Source organism: Equus quagga, chromosome 11, assembly GCF_021613505.1.
Source record: "Equus quagga isolate Etosha38 chromosome 11, UCLA_HA_Equagga_1.0, whole genome shotgun sequence".
NCBI classification, from domain to species: Eukaryota; Metazoa; Chordata; class Mammalia; order Perissodactyla; family Equidae; genus Equus; species Equus quagga.
In genome coordinates, this window is record NC_060277.1 from 82,443,513 (window position 1) to 82,469,572 (window position 26,060).

General features: G+C 33.2%; 1 protein-coding gene across 2 annotated transcripts in view; it reads right to left on the minus strand.

The window, feature by feature from the left end:
* The window catches only part of BRIP1 (BRCA1 interacting helicase 1), a 197,122-nt gene that overhangs the window by 139,173 nt on the left and 31,889 nt on the right, over positions 1-26,060 (minus strand). For both annotated transcript variants that reach the window (XM_046674510.1, XM_046674511.1), the window contains exon 7: positions 1,890-2,180. In XM_046674510.1, coding sequence (XP_046530466.1) covers positions 1,890-2,180 — 291 coding nt within the window. The remainder of the gene's footprint in view (positions 1-1,889; positions 2,181-26,060) is intronic.

Genomic DNA, 26,060 nt, shown 5'->3' on the forward strand with positions numbered 1-26,060 from the left:
TGTAATTGGCCCTCATTACAATACCAAATTACCCTGAGGGCTTGGGAACAACAAAAAGAATGTTCATGTATGCTTATGAGCTAAGCATTCCGAGGCAGAATTAGGTCAAGACAAACAACCACAAGCAGATAGCTTCAATTATTTATATCACTAACATTCAAAAATAAAAGATTTGTTTCATTTAAAACAGAAACTCAAGGCCAATGAAAAATTCTGAATATTCAAGTGTATTAGATTACTTTTTTATTTTTACATGATTCAAACTTATGAGAGTAAAGATCAATCAAAAAACATGACCAGCACTGCAGGATTCTAGAGGATTACATAAAATAAGAATATTTGCTTCCAATATGCAATCTTAAACTTTAAAATTGCTTTTACCAACAGGATAACGATACATAATAAATTACATAATAATTTTCCCCATCACAAGTAGTAAAAAGATAATGACAAGGCCAGCAAGTCTTCCTGCATAGACTATACAGCCACAAAACAAATTTCAAGCATTTGAGGAATTTAGTAGATCAATTAGCCACTTATGGAAAGAAGTCTACTTAATTATAAAATTTATGAGGTTTCACCATGAAGAGCCTGTTCTCTATTTTATTTTTTTAGCATTTGATTTTTTAAAATATTTTCATCTCTCCTTGAAGAGAACATTTAAAATATACAAAGTGAAGAAATTTCACAATTCCTCAATTAGTTAAAAAGAACTTATAAGGAAATAAATATGATCATAGAATTTCAACAATGGTTTTGATTCAGCAATTCTATATTCTCTTCCTGGCTCTGAACAAGTCACTTAAGTTTTCCCATTGAAGCCCCTTAGTACTTATATTTCACATTCTCATGTTTGAATATTGAAGCATCTTTTGAATATCCTCAAATAAAGACTGAATAAATTTCCACCTAATAAAAGAAAGATTGAGAAAGAAAAGCATAATACAAAATAATTCATTCACATTATATGGTAGGAGATGAATATATCAATTAAATGAAAGTCTAGGGGCTATAGCTCATAGCCTTTTGTGCATAAGCAACTATGTTTGACAAAATACTAGTGAAAGATAGAACAACTTTGAAAATATATTAAAATATCATTGGTCATTTCACACACTTTCAATTTATCGTTCACCAATAATTTCTGGATATAATCCCAGACTTGTAACTTCAATTTTAGAGTAAACCAATTATGAAATTGGTATATGGACTACAACACTAATACTGTCAAAAACTTATTAAAAAATCATATGTCTTTAGTAAGAAAGATTTCTCTATTTCCACCTGGCCCAAATTCATATTATTCTAGATTTCCCTGGAAAACTTCAAAACCATCAACGACATATCTTTAAAGTTAACAATTCTTTTGAAAGACAAGTCCATAAAAACCAGAATTACAAGACAAGAAACTTACTATATTTCTCATTCAATTAAAAGACATTTTAAAATTTGCTCACAGAGAGCCTAAATAAACTATCTTCTTATGAAGTTTTAAAGTATGTAAAATATATTAATTAGATCTAATTAGACTAATTCATTTAAATACTTTTATCTCCTCATATGACATCATCGATGTTTGACTATTTTTTGGTACAAGGATTTAAAAGAAGAAAGTAAGAAGACTTCTGCCTAAAATAGAAATTAATTTCAAGGAATTAAATATCCCCAAGCTTTAGGACCAAAACCCATAATTCTAAACTTGAATTAAGATTTTCTTATGGTCAAATTATTTTACAAAAAATATCAATACTAGCAATTAATTTGATTTTCATAAGTTATTTGTTTGACACAGGAAATGTACATATGAAACAAAATGAACACATAAAAAGTCAAGTAATTTGAATCTTTTCAGTCTCATATTTTCTCTAAAACAAAATAACTTTACTCACATTTTTCCCATCTAGCAATTCCATGCACTTTTCATTTCTGTTGAAGTTACCAACTACATCAGGATGGATGCAAGTATGATCCCTGCTGGAAAGAATAGTCATTGGGACCCCTGAGTACGCTGTCCTCCGGAGTTCTCTAGTGATCTGAGCAATCTGCTTGTGGGTGCGTGTCCCAAAATATATTTTAGGTATCTTGGATTTCCCCCCTTGATCCTTCTTAATGGTATTTGAAGAATCTTGGCTGTTTCCTTGTTTAGTAGAACAACAACACCTAGAACAGTGACCAGGGGGCTGTAACAAAAGAAAGAAAAGATAACTAATGTCTGGATTACCATAAAAAATGTGATCAAACCTCTCATGGAATCAGAACCTATAATTAATGAATCACAACTGTCAAATAAAGACAAATTTCAAGATATTACATCATCTAAAACTTGCCATTAAATAAAAAACTACAAATTCCATTTCAAATTGGTTCTCTTTCACTCTTAAGTTCTAAATATTTCCATATTTGCATTGCTTTCTAACATACTACTCCAACTCTCAAATTCCAAATGTCTTAAGTACATTCATTTTAATTCTCCTCTTTCATAAATTATAGAAATAAGACAAAATGGAGGATGATTTTCATTTTTGCTTGGGCTTCAAGTGAACTTGTGATACTACAGTTTAGAGCTGATAGTGCTATTTTTGTTCACAGCAAGGCCCATTCAAATATCCTATAATATATCAATATTTTAAACAGCAGTTTAAGTATAGCTTACAAAAGAATAGAAATATCAAGTTGAATTTAAAGTATCACTAAAAACTAGAAGAGAAAAACTATTCTCTAGCAAAGGTATAAAAATGAATACAAATTATTAATATTTAATAATGAAGGCAGGTTGCTTGTATGGAACAAGTATATCTGAAATTCAATTACCTGTCATGGAATGCAAATCCATCAGCAAAATTATCACTCAGCATAGCTTTTTCTGAACAATTTTACTTGTAATTCAGTTTCATAATTAAAATAGTTTCATAAATGTCTCCTTAAACACATCATATGGAACATCAGAAATATAGTCTAATAGTTACCTGATTTTTCTCTCCTGTTTCCAAACTCTCAAAAATAAAAAAAGGTTTAATGCTAAATATTAGAACCCATGGATTCTTAATAACTACTCCCTTCTCAACCTCAATTACGACATAAATCAGACAGAACGCAGCCTCCTTTAAGAGAAATACTGTGAAATGGTTAGTTTATAGAAGTAGTCACTGATGGGGGGGGAAGCTAAATAGCACAGTGGCTTAAGAGAATTTGTACTGGAAAGTTTTAGTTTAGTAGAACAAATACATCATTTAACTGAAGTTTTTTTTAAAATTAGAATCAGTAAGATTAGCCTTCATAAACAAATGCTAAGTCATAGCATGTTACACCACAATACTGGGGATCAAGCTGTCTTTTAGCCTCAACTCAGTGGAAAAGCAAGTTCAAATTACTCCCAGTCTCACTCAACCTTGTCCACCATTAAATATTACAATACATGATAGAATGGATGTAAATGTGACCCTTCTGGAGCTGTCACTCACTGGGATAAAAGGTTTACTGATGTGCCAAATAAACAGTCAGTCAAAGTCAGATAAAGTTACAGCCATGCTGGAATTGTTACATTCCCCTCTCAGGTTGCCAGTAACAGCAGATTTCATTACAGAGTGCTGCCACATTAAATAGCCAGTTCCAAATATCCTGCCTTCTATATTGAATAATTACTTATTCACTGAAAGGATAAAAAGAAGAGTTATGAATCGGGCTCTTGTCAACAGTAAGGCAGGAAACAACTGATGTGGTTTATGTTACATATACTGCAATATCTAACAATTTATGGTCACACAGAAAATGGAATGCAAATTATATCATGATATTTCTGACTAACTTCTTTTTCGGCCTTTGCAGTGATCACACTAATTAATTAACATAGTAAAAGAATTAAGGTAACTCTAGGTAGCAGAATTAGTTTACTTTTTTATACCTTCAATCTTTTCACTCAATTATACTATTTCTCTTCCCTATGATACAGCTAAATTCATTCTGAATATTAGAATGCTAGGGCCCAATGCATTATTATATACTTATGGATATATTATATCCAAGCATAAAAGTAATCCAATAAAGTGGTCTTTTTTCAAGGCTCAGAAACTACTTTTCAGTGTAATACTTTCCAACATCAATTCCACTTAGAGCTTTATCATCTACTCCTTTTATTTTAATTCCACTTTTTCTAACCAAAAAATTCAAACAATACAGAAATATACAAAATAAGTCAAGCCTCCACCACAAATGATTTAGTGTATAACTTGCAGATCTTCATACATGTATCTTCTATATATATTTTTTAACAAAAAGGGATGTTATACAGCTTTATAACTAGTTACATTGCATTCTAACTTTTAATTTTTAAAAGGGGTGAATTTGGCACTAATAATTTTTAAAGAAAGGATCTGCTTATCTTAAAATGTTATGCTAGTAGCTGCACTAACAAAAGCAATAGATCAAGAACTAGTTTCAGGAAACTTTTCACACTAAAGCAGCTTTATTTAGGTACCTTAAATTTGTTTTTCACTCCATAATTGAGAAAAGTATAAACCATGGCTAATTTTATATTAAACATATTTTTGTTTGTTTAAGTTTTAAAGTGCTCTGAGGTAATTATATCATCTATGAATTTAAGGCTGACTCCTCAAGAAGATGGTTTTTCAGTGGGTAGTTGGGCAAGTAGAGTAGAAGATGAAAATTAAGAAAATTGATTCTTTTTCCTTAGAAGAATTATTTCTTCAGAAGTGATCTTCTATTAAAGTTTCCATTTAAAGGATTTGGCACAATCTTATTTGAAGCTGGAAAAAACTGATTGTGGCAATAGAACACAGGCTTCAAAGAGACATGTATGTTTGTACCAAAATCAGCAACTTTCAATTTTGTATGAAAACCAGAGAAAGAATCCTGAAAACAGCAGTGACAGGAAGTCATGATATCCTCCCGTTCAATGAAAATAAAAATGAGCATGATAATCAAACATGTTTAGAAAAGGAAAATAAAAAAAGAATAATTAGAAACTATTTCATTGCGAGAGATGTTATTTTGCTAATTCATAAATCAGGGGAGCTTCTAAAAGGAGGCTATGAATTGAATTCTAAAATCAAGCATAAAATGATATATTTAATAAGAAAAATAAGTATATAAAGAAGTAGAGAGGAAAAGAGACCCCCAAAAAAGCTTATTTGTATGAAATAAAGGGAAAACTAGGTCCATGAAACAGTAACATACTTTTCCATAACTTTCCATATGTGCATGTATTAGCTTTCAACCATACAGCAAATTCCCTGAGGAAAGAAACTCTTACATTTCTTTATATAACTCATTCATTGAGCATGGTGTTTTGCACATAAATGTAAATTAAATTTTTTTAATTGATAGACTGTAACTAATGTCTATAAACCAAGTACTGTACCCATGCACAAAATCTGATAGATGCTTAATTGATGTCTTAATTTGAAGTTCTTCACCTATCAAAAAGTTACTTCAACATAAAAAGGTTAGCTTTTAAAAGAAAAAGTACAGGATATTTTGTTATTTTTCAAGGCCAAAAAGAAAAATCATCTTGTTATGTTAATATTCGGGCCACTTTGTGAGTGACAAACACATATCCTGATATATTCGTTATTAATAGTAACTATCACTTATTAAGGCTATCCCTGTGGTAAGCACTTTACATGTACTATCTCATTCATTCATTCAAGCAACATTAGAATTCCTGATACATCAAGTCAAGTAGAAGACAATGACAAAGGTCACCTCATCTTACTGACAAAAAGAGTTTCACTCTTTAATTGTTCTACAAAAGAATAGATTTTGGAGCTTATCAGTACCAGTGTCACTCATGAATTACAAAATTGTTTAAAGTTAGTACTCTAAGTGCCTTGTTTTCTGAGTGCAATTACAAAATATTCCTATGAGTAAGCTATAAAATTTACTTCATAAAAACTATTTTAACTTATTATTAGTTGACATTTGAATAAAATATTTTCTAACAAGACTCACATTATGTTGCACAGGGAAAAAAACCAAAAACTCTCAATTAACAGACTCTTTAGAGCAAGTGTCAATAAACTTTTTCTGAAAGGGCTAGAGAGTAAATATTTTAGGTTTTGTGGGCCATAAGGTCTCTGTTCCTATACAACAAAATATCTTTATGATCTCAATGTAGGGAAGGATTTCTTAAATAATATACTAAAACACAAATGAGTGAAAACACAATCTCATTAAAATGTAAAATTTCTATTTAAAAAGACACTCCTCTTTTAAAAAAAAAGGTAAAAGAAGGCATAGACTGAGAAGATATTTGCACTGCATATAACCAACTAAAGATATCCATAACACACAAATAATTCCAACAAATCAATTTTAAAAAGACAAACCCAACAGATGGCCAAAAACAAGAAAATCACAGAAGAGAAAAACTGAAAGACCAAAAGAAATCTGAAAAAATGTGCAACCTAATGCTCAACCTCATTACTAATTAGGAAAATGCAAATAAAAACCATAACTAGATTCCATTTCACATCCACCAGATTAGGTGATAGAGAGGATATGATGCAACTCTCATACACTGCTGATCCAAGTATATACGGGCATATCCAGTTTGGAGAACAAATTCGTGATCTAGTGAAATCAAAGAAACATAGATACTTTGACTCAGCATGACACTGCTAGGTACAAATGCGAGAGAAACTTGCACATTAAGACAGATATAATAGGGATATTCTTTGCTGTACTGTTTTAATAGTGAGGAAAACAAGCTAAGTGTATCAACAGAAGAAGGCATAAATAAATTGTGGGGGGGTTTCAATCAACGGAATACTATATATCATGACAAAATATGAACCAGAGTTGCATCTGTCAACATAAATATCAAAAACAATGTTGAACAGGTTGAGTATGACATAAAATTTTATCCTCTCCATAAAATTCCAAATTGATGAGGAATAAAACTATTAAATTTTGGGTAGAGAATTAGGAATCCCCACTATAGTAGATAATCCTTGGAGCTAAGGATTACAGTGGACGATATACCTGAAAAATGCTAAAAAGTGCTTCAAAAGAAACCTATCACAGTAAATATACTCTATTCTGGTTCTTCCTCAGCTGCTTAACACCCAGCAGAATAGCTTTTATCTTAATCCCTCCTGACCAAAATTTTTCAACCTAATTTATTAGGAAACAGATTCTTAGAGTCCATGGACTGTTAACAGAGGAGAAGGTTTGAGATCACCCAGAAACTTACAGACACAATTTTGTGTGCATTTTTAGAAAGTGAGTCCATAACTCTCCTCGGTTGCTCAAAGAAGATTATGATCTATTTCGGTGAGGGCTTTATTTCAGAATTTATGTTGATTTTATAGTGAAAATCAAATAGAAACAGCATTTTCTTTACAACCAACTTGGCAATACACATTTATTCTGTAAAGGAATAAACAAATCAATAGTCCAAAGAAGATAATTTTATACAAGTTCCTCTACTGCTTGTAAACACATTTCTCTTCTAATATTTGTTAATTACCTAATATTAACGTAATTCTAAAACACTTAGTTCACTGCTGTTTATTTCTAACTCCATTTTACAGATGAAAAAAGTAAAATCTAAAAGACTCCTCAGGGGCCAGGCCTGGTGGACGAGTGGTTAAGTTCGCGCACTATGCTGCAGCGGCCCAGTGTTTTGCCAGTTCGAATCCTGGGCATGGACATGGCACCGCTCATCAAGCCATGCTGAGGCGGCGTCCCACATGCCACAACTAAAAGGATCCACAACTAAGAATATACAACTATGTACCATGGGGTTTTGGGGAGAAAAAGGAAAAAATAAAATCTTAAAAAATAAATAAATAAAAGAGTCCTCAAATTGCTACAAAATACATGATAAATTTGTGGAGAATTTGGAATTCATAAGCTTAAATCTTAAAACAAAGCTTTAACAGGATCTTTTTCATCTACCATTTAACTTGGCAAAAAAGCAAAATATCGCCTTTTCTTTCTTCCAAAATGTTATGCACATAAAGAGTTAGTGGGAAAAAGCCAATGAATGTAGAATTATACTACGATCTTTGAGGCATAAAAAAGAAGGTTTTTATCAACCATTTGTTGTGCAAGCCATCTAAACAGGTACTGAATGTCTGTTGTGCAAAATCTCACATAAGCACACACTCTAGTACGATAGCAAAAGTGACATAACTATACCTTTCAACTATTCTTTTTAAAAAATTCAAACAGCAGTAGTACTCTACTGCGTTTCATGATTAAACTGCACAAAGCAGCTGTTTATCCACTCACAGCAACCAGCAGGTGAACCTGATTCAATATTTATCACAGGCTTTCACAGATCACTGCTAACCAAGCAAACGTTTTAATTAAGCTGGAACTTGCTTCAAAGAGCTCATTCAAGATGTCAATCAGCAGGTAAGGGATCAGATGCAGTGTCAGGTGAGAGTGTGTAATACAAATCCACAACTTTCTTCATCCCATCGCTGTAAATTAGCCTGCTCTAAAGTTCAGACTCTGATTGTAACAGACTGCCAGTCTCCTGGAATGTGTAACTGAAGTCACTCAAATTCTATTGTGAAGGTTGTAAGCAATATGTTAAACTGCAATGGGCTAGCACATTAAGACAGATCCTTTTCACGGTTGTTTTTTGATACCATAAGTGTTTGTTATCCTACTCTCCATTTACTGTTTACTTTCTTGCCTAGTGTAAATGGGAATTCCTTAACACAGTTGCCCCAGTTTCTGAAAAGTTTATGTTTCAATTGAATTAATCAAGAAAGACCCAAAATGGTATAATTTTTTATCTAAATTTATCCTAGAACAATCATATTCTATAAGAATTCTCAGTTTAAGAACAAATATATCATAAAGATGATCAACCTACTATACAGCAAAAATTATCTTGGTTTAACAGCACTTTACACAGATGTGACTATAACAATGAATCTCAAAGTATAGTGATAACTCTGACTAACCCAATTCATGAGAAATACCTGGGTTTTTGAGCAAGAAAAAAAAAAGAAATAAAAAGGAAGAAACAAAGGAGATGGAGAAAAATGGGAAAGTTATTCCTTGGAGAAGAATGCCAGCTAAAAATTGTAAATGGAATTAGAATGATAGAATTTTAAAAATCATCATTTTGTAACTCCCATGTAATAACTCACTCCTGCAAGCTACCTAAATGGATGCTAAAATCTAAAACTGCTTACAACCATTTTGTGTGAAACATTGTTGGGGGGATATTCACACAGTCTCCAAGTACCATCCCACAGATTACTTATTAATCACAAAAGGAAAATGTGCCCTTATAATGGAGACCTGGCAGTCACCTCTTTAACCAAGTGGTCAAACTTAGCATTATCAGTAGTGAGACAAACCGGCATCATGTGCATCTTGATGTGATATAACAAAAAATATACTTAAGTGCTCTTCTTGAAGAAAACTATGTGATTATAAAATCCAAACAATCAAGACATGAATCAAAAAGAACCCAGGAATAGAGAAACTGTGGTAAAAAAGACATATACATTATTTAATTGGTGAAAATCAATCCAACTGCACACTCATGATATGTGCACTTGTCTATTATACTTCAAAGAGGCTTTTTAAAAATTCCTATCCCTTGGGATTGCAGGAGATTTTTCTCTCTTATAGTATTTTGGTATTTTTCAAACTCTCTTCAATGACCCTTTTTAAAATGAGAAAACAAAGCTATCCTGTGGCATCATATTCCACATATTGACCAAAATGCCATAAACAAACCTTACATAGAGATTGTTGCTTCTTTCTTGGGCATTAAAAATTAGATAAGTCATTATCAATATACAAGCCTCTAAAGAAGCACTACTCAATAAACTTTCTGCGATGACGGAATGTTCTATATCTGCACTATTCAATGCACTTGCCACTAGCCACACATGGCTACTGAGCACTTGAAATGTGATTAGCGCAGCTGAGGAATTGAATTTTAATTTGAATTAATTTAAATAAATAGTCACATGTGGCTAGTAGCTACCATATCAGACAGACAGTATAGATTTAAAATATTACCACAGGTTCTAAATTTAATCTGGAAAATAAACTAGTGAGAATAATCGAAATTTTTTTTTAAAGATGGGCAACGATGGTATATATTCTTACATGTGTAAGAATTTAGTGCATTTGATAAAGATGTTGTATTAGGCACCTCTTTAGATATGTGTCCAACCCTTTATTCTGAAAATAGTTCATCATCTACAGCCCCTGCTGAAAAAGTGGATCTAATATCTACATTACTAACACATGACCATGCCAACATGCTCCCAGGCATAGCAAGACTAGTAAGATTCACTTTCCTAGGAATTTGTATTTGGGGCATTTAAACTAGTTGATTAACTACAGGGAACAGACCAGAACATTTTGTACACTTTTAGGCTTCCAATTTGAGATGTCATGGTAAGGTCATATGAAAGAGGGTAAGTATCCAGAAAAAGCAGTCCATAAAAAAATAATGAGAGAACTCTTCAGAGAGAGGGAGAGAAGACATACTTGAGGACCCGAAGAGAAGAGACGCTGCCTAAAAACTTCTGAGTTGCAAAAAGGGCACTTGTATTTCTACTTGATCTTTCTTTGAGTAGGTTTCTATTTCTTCAAAAGCACATCATTCCTGGGGGGGCGACCCCATGACATAGTGGTTAAGTTCGGCACACTTGGCTTCAGTGACCCAGGTTTGGTTCCCAGGAGCAAACCTACACCACTCATCAGCGGCCATGCTGTGGCAGCAACCCATGTACAAAATAGAAGAAGACTGGCACAGATGTTAGCTCAGGGTGAATCTTCCTCAGCAAAAAAAAAAAGAAAGAAAGAAAAAAAAGCGCCCATCACTCCTGATTAAGTCAAGAGTTGAAATTATCAAAGAAATAACAAGAGAGAATTTCCCTAAGTAGAAGAAGTCTCTGAGTCTTCAATATAATAAAATGTACTAAGTAACTAGCATAGTGAATGAAAAAGACTCTCACCTAAACATACAGCCATGAGAAATTATAAACATAAATTATAGGACAGCCATTCAACAGAATGCAGTGGAGTCATTAAAAATGATGCATAAAAATATTAAATGACATGAAAACATAATCCTGATCTATTATTATAAAGAGAGAGAATTTGACATTATTTGCCTCCTGAGTGATATAACATAAGCATATAGTACTTTGTGTTATTCCTGAAAAACAAAAAACAAGGACAATCAAACCTGAGTCTAATTCAACCTCTAGATGTAACTACCATAAACAGAAATATGGGGATAGAGGACTATCTTAAATGACACTCTGAGGATAAATTCAAACAAATTCTGAATATGAGAAATCCTACAGGACAAATAATGCAGTTTTTTCAACAAATAATTGAGATCTCTCTCTTAAAATAAATGTCATGCACATACCTTGTTTGGATTCTGATTTTCAAAAAGTCAACTCTAAAATGACATTTTTTTAAACAACTAAAGACAACTGTAAACAGACTGGGTATGAGACAAAGAATTACTGTTAATTTTTAAATTTTTTTAGCTATAATAACATTATCTTTAAAATGCCATTGCTATGTTTTTAAAAGTCTTTGGTTGAAATAACACTAAATTATTTATGGGCACATAGATATGATGTCTGATAGTTGCTTTAAAATATTCCAGCCCCTCACCCTTTCCTCCACGGATCCTCCCCTCAAAAAAAGAGAAAAAAATGGTAGGGGGTAAATAAGAAAATAGGGGAGGTAAAATGGCAAAACACTGCTAATTGTTAACGCTGAGTCATAGGCACAAGGGGTTCTCTGCTTTGTGTATGAAATTTTCTTAATAAAAGGTTTTAAAAATAAGGAGACTTTAAAATTTCTTTTTTATAAAACAAACACAGTGATCCTAAACCAAATCTAGATGAATTTTCTCTCACTAAAAATATCAAGAGACCAATATCATTAATGAACACTGAAACAATGAATTCTAAATGAAATAGCAAACAGGACACTTATACATGTACACACACACACACAAACACACACGCAAAACCAAAAGCCAAGAACAAAAGGATAATTCAGTATTAGGACATCTATTAATGTAGTTTAACATGTTAAAAGATAAAACGCAAAAAATCATATTCATCTCTACAGTTTAATATTTTCTTGATGAAAATGTTGAATAAAATAGGAATAAGATGATTCTTCTCTAACATGACAAAAAATTATATAAAATATATAATTAATACATAATTACATCTATAATTTACATGTTTATATATAAATCTATATAATTTATAAACTTATATAACTTATACTATATATAATTTACACATTATATATATAAAATGTATTTTTAAATATATATAAAATTTTCAAAAGCCAGTGTCATGTTTAATGGGGAAACGCTAGAAGCATTCCCATTAAAGTCTCAAACAAGACAAAGATGACCATACTTCCCAGTGTGCCTGAGACAATCCCAGTTTATATCTGTTGTTTCAGGTTAATTAATAATGCCCCACCGCCTTCATTCTCACAAGTGTGCTGGTTTGGGCAATAAGTTATATGATCATTCTATCTGTTACTATTATTATACAACTTTTGTTTTGGAGATACTATATAAAATTGTAATGGAGGTAAAATGATCACTATTTATAAAAGAAATGATTGTATACCTGGAAAACATGAGAAAATTTACTGAAACTATTACAAATAAAAGAATTCATTAATGTAGCTCAGCAAAAAAAATACAATAAATGTGGTTCACTAAGAAAAAAAAACAGAGGGCGCCAGCCTAGTGGCATAGTGGTTAAGTTTGTGGGCTCTGCTTCTGTGGCCCAGGGTTTGCCAGTTCAGATCCTAGGTACGGACCTACACACTGCTCATCAAGCCACACTGTGGTGCCATCCTACATACAAAATAGAGAAGGACTGCCACAGATGTTAGCTCAGCGACAATCTTTCTCAAGCAAAAACAAAACAAAAACAGAAACTAATAATATTCATATATAAAACCGAAACTAAATAGAAAATCTAATAGGAAAACAAACCCCAATTATATAGAAATAAAAGATAAATCACCTAGGAATCAACTTTAAAATACATCTAAGAAGTTAATAAGAGTATGTGTTAATTAATTAGACAGGGGGAATCCTTGCACAATCTATATGTATATCAAATCATCGTGCTCTGTACTTTAAATAACTTGCAATTTTATTCACCAATTATACCTAATAAAGCTGAAAAAATAAGTTAGTAAGGTAAAAATAAACAAGCAAGAATAGCCAAAATACTTTTTAAATGAAAGGATAATAATGAAGAACTAGACATACAAAATATTAATGAGCTACAATAATCAAAACAGTATAGAGCAATGGAAAAGAAAATAGAAAGTTTAGAAATAGAACCAGATACATTAAGGAACTTAGAACATCATAAAGGCATAAAGATCGCATCTCAAATCAATAGGGAAAAGAAGAACTAATCAATAAATGATGTTGCAACAATTGAGTAGCAATCCAGGGGAAAAAAGTTATGTTCCTATCTCATACTACTCATCAGAATAAATTCCAGATTTAAATATGAGAAACAATTGAAAACTGTTTAAATCATCTTTGAGTGAGAAAGGTTTTTATAAGTGTGACCAAAACCCAGAGACCATAAAAGACTGATAACTTCAACTATATAAAATCAAAATTTCCAGCATAGCAGAAATTATTATAAAATCAAAAGACCAATAACAAACTAGTAAAAAAATGTATTTTTGCAATTCATAACACAAATAAAAAGCTAATTTAATATGAAGAACCTCTGTAAAACAGTAAGAGAATGACCAAGAACCTAATCGGCAAAAGAGATAACCAGGTATTTGAAAAGATAGTCAACTTTACCCATAAAAAGAGAAATATACATTAAAAGTACAATGAGATGGCATTTTTTTAACCAATCAGGCAGAAAACAGATCAAAGATTTTGATGACACACTTATTTCCAAGAGAGTGGGGACAAAAATATATGCGCTTGTATACGTCTATGTATGTATCACATTATAATTTGCCTGTATATTATACATATTTTATATATATACACACATACATACACACACACACACACACACACACACACACACACATATACACACTTGCTTTTATAATGCTGGTAGGAGTCACAAGAAACCAATAACAGTTGCCTCTGGGGCAGGAAACAGAATGGGTCTTGAATTTTATACCATAGGCATATATCACTTTTCAAAGATAGATAAATAAAATGTAAATTTCAAAAACTTAAAATACCAAATTGCCTTCCTCTGGTACTACAGGCATACCACCTCCGCATAATGTTGATAACAATGTATACAGAAGTAGGATATATTGACATCACCATTTCATTCTCAATAGAGATTGAAGACTCAACAAACATGACTAGTAGAAATCAACAACAACAACAACAAATCTCACATTGGCTAAAACTGCACAGGATAAAATTTGTTATTGACTAAAAACTGACAGAAGAACCAATTATTTGACAAAATTGTGATTGGCAAAACTTCCCCTAGAAATACTGACTACGTTAGAAATAACAGCCATCAAGAAAAGAACTAAATGACAGAAGCCATAATCAATAAAAAGTTGACCTGGCTAAAAAAAAAATTTTGATGAATGAAGTGTCTTTGCCTGTAAATACTACATAAAAATAGCAAACCATAAAAAAGAAAAGACAATAATAAAAAAGAAATATTATTAATTAATAACTAGGCTCTGATAATGGCATTCTGAGTGATTTTTTTCTTTCTTCTTTATACTCTTTGATGTTACTTGAATTGCTTATAATGAGCAATATCATTTTTATAAAAATAATTACATAAAAAAATACACGTAAAAGACAGTAATATACTGAGTAGAGATACTACATAAGAGAGTAGCTATTATAAAAGAAAATAGTATACTGAGCAGAGATCCTACCTAAGAGAGCAGCTATTAGTTTTTCATTCTTTGAAGAATCATCCTACTCAATATTATAAGATTTTCCTCTTAGATAAAGTATGTACCTTACGGAATATGCAACAAAAAGATCCAGGGAAGAGAAGAACCCAACTACCCAGTAAGGATAGTCAAATCAATTATAGACTAATGAAAGGACAGAGTAGAATAAGAGATTGCTCTCACATATGATACTGCATAAACAACAGATTAAGGAAAGAGTGAGGTTTTCTTGGGAAGGATAGGAGAAAACACAACACAGTTATAGGCAATAAAAACAATCAAAAGGAAGGAAAACTTACAAAAGAAAGGGAAAATAACTCAAGAGCGACCACTGAAGTATGAATAAGCAGAGGGATGTGAATGGGAGAAAGTTTGCAGGAAGAAAAAAAAATAAGGCAATTTATGACTAGTGTGGAGACCATCAACTTTTGAGTTTATAGGTGGGGCAGGCCCAAATGACAATAAAGTCTAAGGTGTGGTAATGCTGTTGACTTAATGGGTGAAATAGGTCAGCAGGATCAATAAGGTTGGGGAACTATGGTCAGAAGGTGAGATCATCAACACAGATCATAAAGTTTCTAGGGATGGTGACTGTTACTGCAACTCACTGATTATCAAAGAGGTTCTGATATTTTTACTGCCCCTGATTCCTGCTACTCCACTAAAACTCAAAAATGTCTACCATTTAAAAGTCCATATCATCTCATTATAAAACTTTTCCAACTTTGTTGTCAATATCAGTTACCTTCTGTATCAAATGCTAATCTTGCTCAATTAGTGCAACATCTGGCTTAGAGGGTTTTTACTTGGAAAAATATATATTTTTGTGTAAGTTTTCCAAAGAGCCAACTTTTAAACAAACAATGAAAATATCTTTTAAAACACAGATGTAGGGACATCTACCTCTAGCTAGAAGAAACCATATCTATCCATCCATAACAAACTACTAGCCAGCCCTGGTGGTCTAGTGGTCAAGATTGGGCTCTCTTGACACTATGACCTGGGTTTGTTTCCTGGTCAGGAAACCACACCACCTGTCTGTTGGTTTTCATACTGTGGTGGCTGCATGTTGCTGTGGTGCTGAAAGCTACGCCACCGGTATTTCAAATAGTAGCCAGGTCACTCACGGTGGACAGGTTTCAGCAGAGCTTCCAGATTCAGACAGATGAGGAAGAAGGATATGGCCCTCCACTTTTGAAAAAACTGGCCATAAAAATCCTATGAATAGCAGTGGCGCATAGTCTGATATGGCACTGGAATATGAAAGGATGGAGCAAAAAGACTGCACGGGGTTCCACTCTGATGTACATGGGGTCGCTGGAAGTCAGAAGTGACCCAACCTCATTAACAACAAAATAAACTACTAACAAACTGGACAAAATACATAACAATAGTTTTCAGACAATTAACAACAGGCAACACATGACTGTGATCACAGAAAAAGAAAAACAAAAAGGTGATACATAAAATTATGATGTTCCTTCTGCAGATGAAAACACCATAACTGAAAAAAAATGGCTGGGTGAGATTAACATCAAATTAGATGCTGCAGAAGAAAAGATCAGGGATTTCAAGACATAGCAACAGAAGCTACATAAAATAAGCACAGATAGGAAAAAATGACTTGAAAAATTAAAACAAACTCAGTGATCTGTAGTTTAAGATCAACCTGACTAACATACATGTAACTGAAGTAACTGAAGCAACCACAGGCTACTCTTTAGAAACTAAGCAAGACGAGACAATAGCAAAATATTTTTAAGTGCTATAAGAAGGAAAATGTCAATCTAAAATTCAATACCCAGTGAAAATGTCTTTTAAAACAGGTGACAATCCCTATCAAAATCCCAGACATTTCTCACAGAAATAAAAAAATCTATCCTAAAATCCATATGGAATCTCAAAGAACCCCAAATAGCCAAAATAATCTTAAAACAGAACAAAGTTGGAAGTCTCACCCTCCCTGATTTCTAAACTTACTATAAAACTACAGTACTAAAAACAGTGTGGTACTAGCATAAAGACAGACAAAAATAACTGAACAGAAAAGAAAAGCCAGAGATAAACTCTTGCATATCCAGGGTGCTAAGATCATTCAGTGGGGGAAAGGACAGTCTCTTCAACAAATAGTTCTGGGAAAAATGAACATTCACATACAAAACAATGAAGCTGGACCCAAACCTAATACCTATACAAAAATTAACTCAAAATGAATAAAAAATTTAAAACATACAAGCTAAAACTATAAAACTTCACCAAAAGTCAAAGCAAAAATAGATAATTGGACTTCATGAGAATTAAAAACTTTTGTGCATCAAAGAAGACCATCAAACAGAGTGAAAAGCAACCCATAGAATGGGAGAAAATATTTTCAAATCATATATCTAAGAAAGGGTTAATAGCCAGACTATATAAAGAACTCCTTTAACTCAACAACAACAAAAAACAAATAACTCTATTCAAAAATAGGCAAAGGACTTGAAAAGACATTTCCCCAAAGAAGATATACAAATGGCCAATAAGCGCATGAAAAGATGTTCAACATCACTAACCATTAAGAAATGCAAATCAAAACCACAGAGACATACCACTTCACATCCACTAGGATGGCTATTATTTAAAAAACAAAGCAAAACAGAAAATAAATGTTTGGCAGGAATGTGGAGAAACTGGAACTCTTCTATATTGCTGGTGGGAATGTAAAATGGTATAGCCACTGTGGAAAACAGCATGGCAGTTCCTCAAACAATTAAACAGTATTACCATATGATCCAGCAATTCCACTTCTGGGTATACACTCATAAGAAGTGAAAACAGGAACTTGAACAGATATTTATACACCAATGTTCATAACATTATTATTCACAAAAGGTGAAAATAAACCAAATGTCCACTGAAGGATGAATGGATAAACAAAATTTGGCCTATATACATACAATAGAATATTATTTAATCATAAAAAGGAAGGGAATTCTAACAAATGCTACAACATGGATGAAGCTTGAAGACACTACGCTAAGTGAAATGTCAGACACAAAAGGACAAACGTTGTATGATTCCACTTGAATAAGGTTCTTAGAGTAGGCAAATTCAAGAGATAGAAAGTAAAACGGTGGTTGCCAGAGGCTGGGGGAAGGGGGAGAAGGAGTTATTGTTTAATAGGTACAGTTTCCATTTGGGAAGATGAAAAAGTTCTGGCTGTACAACAATGTGAATAGACTTAATACCACTGAACTGTACACACAAAAATGGCTAAAATGGTAAATTTTGTTACGTATATCGTATCACAGTTTTTTTTTAAGGTGAAACAAAAGCTGAGAAAATTTGTTACCAACAGACCTGCACTACAAATGTTAAATGAAGCTCTTCAAGCTGAAAGAAAAATTATATAAGAAGGACACTTGGATCTACACAAAGGAATGAAGGGTACTAGAAGTAGGAAATAGGATGAGTGAAGAAAGAATTTTCTGGATTTATTTAAAAGATAACTGATATAGACTTCTGGGTTCCATTTTCAAATATAAGTAGCTTGGCAGTTGACACTCTGTCCTAACAAGTAAAGAGCTGAACAGACTGAAAAATCAACAACTTTTCTTGGGTCCATAAGAAAGAGGACAACACAGGGCAAACCACTGCCCCCAAGATTGGAGAGACAAACAGGTGAATACAGGCAGTAACAGCTTACTAGAGCAGAGACACCAATCGAACGAATACAGATGACTGCTGGGGTAGCAAAACCTGAACTGTAAGTGATAAATTGCTGGAGGCTTGGTATGTATAACTCTGAGAGTTAAAAACCCAGGGGCACTCAGTCATGGGGGGCTCCCAAACATTGTGAGATTACTTCCAGGAACCAGACCAGATTCCCACAATAAATATCAGAAAAATACTCTCATGCTTCCAGCAGGTGGAGGGAAAAAAACATTTTGAAATATGCCAGAGCACTCTGTTCTTCTTAACAAAGCCTGCCCTCAGGGGAAACTAGTTAACCAGAGCCTAATCTGCTGGGGTATTATCAGAGCCTAACTGACCCAGGGGAAGGGAAATACCCAACTAGCAGTTCTAACCTTCCACATGGGAAAAGGAAAATAACTCCAGTCTGCTTTAGCCATCCTTATCCACCTAAGGGAGTTGAAAAAACTGAGAAACTCTTGTGAAGTTCACATTCCAGAGGCAAAGTCTCACTAAAAGACTAAGACCCAATCATAGAACTATAGAACACTTCCCCTCCCCTCAAACCTCCCCACCAAATTACTAAAGGCCTACTTACAGCAGTTCCTTTTACCCAGTACATCATGTCCAGCTGTCAAAAAAAAAAAAACCAAACACTACAAGGCATACCAAAAGGCAAAAAAACACAATTTGAAGAGACAGAGCAAGCATCAGAACCAGACATGGCAGAGACGTTGGAATTATCATACCAGGAATTTGAAACAACTATGATTAATATGCTAAGGGCTCTACTGGATAGACAGCATGCAAGAACAGACAGGCAACGTAAGCTGAGAGACGGAACCTAAGAAAGAATACAAAAAAGAAAATGCTAGAGATAAAAAACCACTATACAAAAATGAAGAATGCCTTTGATGAGCTTCTTAGTAGACTGGACAGGGCTGAGGAAGGAATCTCTGATTTGGGAATATATCAATAGAATGATTAAAAATCAAAAGCCAAAGAAAACAAAAGCTGAAAAAAATAGAACAGAATATCCAAGGACTGTGGGACAACTACAAAAGATTAACATATGCATGGGAATACTAGAAGGAAAAGAAAGAGAAAGGACCAGAAGAAATACTTGAAATAATAATGACTGAAAATTTCCCCTAATTGATGTCAGTCACCAAACTACAGATCTAGGAAGCTCAGAGAACACCAAGCAGGATGAATGCCCAAAAAACTACATACAAGCATATCATTTTCAAACTACAGAAAATCAAAGATAAACAAAATATCCTGAAAAAAGCCAGAGGAGGGGAAAACACCTTACTTATAGAAGAACAAAGATAAGAGTTACATCCAACTTCTCTTCAGAAACTATGCAAGCAAGAAGAGAGTTGAGTGAAATATGTAAAGTGTTTTCACCAACCTAGAATTCTGTCCCTGAGAAACTGTCTTTCAAAAGTGAAAGAGAAGTAAAGTCTTTCTCAAACAAGGATAAATTGAGGGAATTTGTTGCCAGTAGATCTGCTTTGCAAGAAATGTTAAAAGTTCTTTAGAGGGAAGGAAAATTACGTGGGTCAGAAACTCAGACCTACATAAAGTAAGGAAGATCACCAAAGAAGGAATAGTGAATATAAATTAAAAACTTTTATTTTTCTTTTTGAACTAACAGATAACAGTTTGTTCAAAATAATACACCAAAAATGTATTCAATTATGTCTGCTTATGGATATATCTTGTGTGGGGGGGGTATATATATGCTTATGTATGCTTATACATAAGTTAATTAAATGACAGTGATAATACAAGGGATGGGAGGGAGGAATTAGGATTATATTGTTACTAGAAGGTACTACCACTACCCGTGAAGTGGTACATTCATTCACCACGTGATGACATTTCAGTCAACAATGGGGCACATACATAACAGTGGCATCATAACAATAGTACTAAATAGCCTGGGTGTCTAGTAGACTATACCATTTAGGTTTGTGTAAGCATACTCTATGATTTTCACACAATGACGAAATTACCTAATGATGCATTTCTCAGAATGCATCCCCATCACTAGTCAATGCATGACTATATAGTGTCATTGGAAAGTGTACTTGGACTGGCTATAAATATATATTGCAAAATCTAGAGCAACCACTAAAAAAAGTAAGAAAAAGAAAGTATATGTATATAACAGCTACATTAAGAAGGAGAAAACAGGATCATACAAAATGCTCACTTAAAACCACAAAAGGCAGAAAAAGAGTGGGAGACAAAAACAGGAACAAAGAACAAGGGCAACAAATAGAAAACAATAATAAATATGGCAACTATTAATCCAAATAGATCAATAATAATGTTGAATATCAATAGTCTATACCAATTAAAAGAGAGAATATCAAAGGAGATCATAAAACAAAATCCAACTGTATGCTGTCTACATAAAACCCACTTTAAGTATAAAGACATGTCTAGATTAAAATTAAATGGATGGAGGATAATATAGCATGCTAATGCTAATCAAGAGAAAGCAGGAGTAGCTATATTAATTTCAGATAGAGGAGACTTCAAAGAAAGGAAAGTTATCAGAGATTTAAAAAGACATTACATAATGATCGGGGCAAAATCTCCAAGAAGAAATAACAATCTTTAACATGTATGTGCCTAACAAAAGGGCATCAAATTATGTGAGGTAAAAACTGACAGCATTGCAAAGAGAAATAGATGAATCCACTATCATAGTTGGAGACGTCAATACTCCTCTATCAGAAATGGACAGACCCAATAAGCATAAAATCAGTAAGGACATAGTTGAACTCAACACCACCATCAATCAACTGGATATAAATGACATCAATTGACTACTTCATCAAAAAACAATAAGAATACATATTCTTCTCAAGCTCACATGGAACATTCAACAAGATAAAACACATTCTGGGGATAAAACACACTTTAACAAATTTTAAAAAATAGAAATTATACAGTGTCTACTATCAGACCATAACTTAATTAAACTAGAAATCAATAAGAGAAATATAACTGGAAAGCTCCAAAATATATGAGGATTAAACAATACATTTCTATATAACATATGGGTCAACAAAGAAATCTCAGGAGAAATTTAAAAATATTTTGACCTTAATAAAAATGAAAGCACAACCTATCAAAATATGTGATCTGCAGCAAAAGCAGTGCTGAGAGGGGAATTTATAGAATTGAAAGCATATATGAGAAAAGAAGAAAGGTCTAAAATCAATAACCTAAGTTTCCACCTTAGGAAACTAGAAAAAGAAAAACAAACTAAATCTAAAGCGAGCATAAGAAAAGAAATAATAATAATTAGAGCAGGAATCAATGAAATTCAAGCCAGAAATCAATAGAGAAAATCAATGAAACCAAAAGCTGCTTCTTTGTAAAGATCGATAAAATCAACAAGCCTCTAGCCAGACTAAGAAAAAAAGGGAGAAGACAAAAATTACTAATATCAGAAATGAAAAAGGGGACATCACTACAGAACCTGTTGACACTAAGGATAATAAATACTATAAACAGTTCTACACCCACAAATTTGATAACTTAATGAAATGGCTCAGTTCCTTGAAAGACACAATTTGCCAAATCTGACACAAGAAGAAATAGACAATATGAAAAGGCCTAGATGTAAGAAAGAATTAAGTCAATAATTAGAAACTTTCCAAAAAGAAAGCACCAGACCCAGACTGGTTCACTTGCAAATTCTACCAAACATTTAAGGAAGAAATTATACCAATTCTCTACAATCTCAGAGGATAGAAGCAGAGAGAATGCTGCCTAATTCATTCTATGAGGGCAGTATTATCCTAATACCAAAAGCAAATACATGACAACAAGCGACACACTAATATCTCTCATGAATATGAATGCAAAAATCCTCAACAAAATATTACCAAATTGAATTCAACAATACATAAAAAGAATTATGTACCATGACCAAGTGTGATCTCAGCTACACAAGGTTGGTTCAACAGGTGAAAATCAATTAATGTAATCTACTAGGCTAAAAAAGAAAAATCACATCATACCAACAGAGGCAGGAAAAGCATTTGACAAAATCCAACACCCTTCACAATGAAGACGTCAGTAAACTTAGAGGAGAACTTCCTCAACTTGATAAAGAATATCCACAAAATACCTACAGCTAACATCATACTTAATGGTGAGAAATTTGAAGATTTCTCACAAAGATCAGGTACAAGACAATGATGTTCCCTCCCACCACTCCTTTTCCACATCGTACAATAAGTCTTTGCTAATGCAATAAGACAAGAAAAGAAAATGCAAGGTACAAATTGGGAAAGAAGAGAAAAACTGTCATCGTTTGCTGATGGCATGACCATCTATGTAAAAAATTAGAAAGAATCAACAAAAAACTCCTGGAACTAACAGTGATTATAGCAATTTTCCAGGATACAAGATTAATATACAAAAATCAATTACTTTCCTATATATCAGCAATGAAAAAGTGGAATTTGAAATTAAAAACATAATACCAATTATATTAACACCCCCTAAAATGAAATACTTGGGTATAAATCTAACAAAATATGTAGAAGATCTATATGAGGAAAACTATAGAACACTGACGAACAAAATCAAAGAAAAACTAAATAATTAGAGACTTCAATATTTGTGGATAGGAAGACTCAATATTGTTAAGATGTGAGTTCTTCCAAACTTGACCTACAGATTCAATGCAATCCCAATAAAAATCCCAGCAATTTTGTGGATATTGACAAACCGATTGCAAAGTTTATATGGAGAGGCAAAAGACCCAGAAGAGCCAAAATAATATTGAAGGAGAAGACCAAAATTAGAGAACTATGCTACCCAACTTCAAGACTTACTAAAAAGGACAGTAATCAAGACAGTCTGACATTGTCAAAAGAACTGACAAACAGCTCACTGGAACAGATTAGAGAGCCCAGAAATAGACCCCCATAAATATAGTCAAATATATAGATATTTGACAAAGGAGCAAAAACAGCACAATGAAGCAAAGATAATCTCTTCAGCAAATGTTGCTGAAACAACTGGACATCCACATGCAAAAAATGAATCTAGACACAGAGTTTACATCTTTCACAAAACTTAAGTCAAAATGGATCACACACATAAACGTAAAATACAAAAGTTTAAAACTCCTAGAAGATAACATAAGAGAAAATCTAGATGACCTTGGGTATGGCTTTAGATACAACACCAAAGGTATAATCCATGAAATAAATAATTGATAACCTGGACTTTATTCAATTAAAAACTTTTGCCCTGTGAAAAACAATGTCAAGAAAATGAGAAGACAAGCTACAGACTGGGAAAAAATATTTGCAAAATACATAACTGATAAGCAACTTTCTCAAAAATATATAAGGAACTCTTAAAACTCAAGAAGAAGAAAACAAACAACCTGACTTAAAAATGACTTTTTTGGGGCCAGCCCAGTGGCATAGCAGTTAAGTTCATGCACTCCGTTTCAGCAGCCCAGAGTTTGCCAGTTTGGATCCCAGGCCTGGACATACGCACCGATTATCAAGCCATGCTGTGGCAGGCGTCCCACATATTAGAGGAAGAAGGGCACAGATGTTAGCTCATGGCCAATCTTCCTCAGGAAAAAGAGGAGGATTAGCAGTGGATGTTAGCTCAGGGCTAATCTTGCACAAAAAAAAACCCACTTTTTTAACCCTTTTAGACCTTATTAGACACCTCACCAAAGAAGATGTACAGATGGCAAATAAGCATATGAAAAGATGTTCAATGTCATAGATCGTCAGGGAAATACAAACTAAAACAACAATGAAATACCAAGATACACATATTAGAATGACAAAAATCTAGAACACTGACAACATCAAATAGTGGTAAGGATGTGGAGCAACAGGAATTCTTATGCACTGCTGGTGGAATGCAAAGTGGTACAACCACCATGGAACACAATTTGGCATTTTCTTACAAAACTAAACATACTCTTACCAAATGAAGTCAGCAGTCATGCTCCTTGGTATTTACCCAAAGGAGCTGAAAACATACAACCATGCAAAAACCTGCACACAGATGTTTAGAGCAGCTTTATTCATAATTGCCAAAACATGGAAGCAACTAAGGTGTCCTTCAGTAAGTGAATGGATAAATAAACTGGTACATCCAGACAGTATTATTTAGCACTAAAAAGAAATGAGCTATCAAGCCATGAAAAGACATGGAGGAAGCTTAAAAGTATATTATTAAGTGAAAGAAGCCAATCCGAAGGGCTACATATTGTATGATTCCAACTATACCTGGCATTCTGGAGAAGGTAAAACTATGAAGACAGTAAAAAGATCAATGGTTGCCAGGGGTTTGGGGGAAGAGGGAGAAGAATGAGTAGGTGGAGCACAGAGGATTTCCAGGGCAGTGAAAATACTCTGTATGATATCATAATGATAGATACGTGTTCTACATTTGTCCAAACCCACTGAATGTACACCAAGAATGAAGTGAAGGTAAACTAAGGACTTTGGGTGATTATGATGTGCCAATGTAGGTTCATCAACTGTAATAAATGTACCATTCTGGTTATCTGTTGATAATGGGCTGGCTATGCATGTCGGGGGTGGGGAGGCAGGGCATATATAGGAAATGTCTATACCTTCCCTTCAATTCTGCTGTGATCATTAAACTGTTCTATAAAAATAAAGTTTCAATAAAAAATTAAAAATTAAAAGAATATAACTGATAATTTAAGGGAAAAATAATAAAATACTGTGTGGTTCATAATATATATGAAAGTATATATTTATATTTTTATATATATCTACATGCATACATATATATAACAAAAATATCACAAAAGGTGAGAGGGTGGAAATGGAAGAATAGTGGTAGAAGATTGCTATACAGAATATGTGAAATAAAATATTTGAAAGTGTAATGCTAATGTACAGAAAAACCATTTTATATGTAAAGACACAGATGACTGGGGGAAGATGGTGGTTTAGGAGGACTCTGAATTCACCTCCTCCCATGGACATGACAAATTTACAACTACTCTTGAAACAACTACCCAAGAAAGTGAACTGAGAACTGGGTTTAAAAAAACCCACAACAAGGGACAGTGCTGACTCAGGTGGAAGAGGCAGAAATTCCTTTGTGGAGAGGAAAAAGCCACATTCTAGAATAGAAGGAGAGAAAAAGAGTTTTCCAGACAAGCAAAAACTAAAGGAGTCTATCATCAATAAACAAGCCTTACAAGAAATGCTAAAGGGACTTATTTAACTGGAAAAGAAAAGTCCACAAATAGGAATAAGAAAATTATTAAAAAAAGAAAAACACAAAACAATAAAATCACTGGTAAAGGTAAATGTATAGTAAAGGTAGCAGATCAACCACCTCTGAAGCTAATATGAAGGTCAAAAGACAAAAGTACTAAAATTATCTATTTCCATGATAAGAGGTTAATGGAT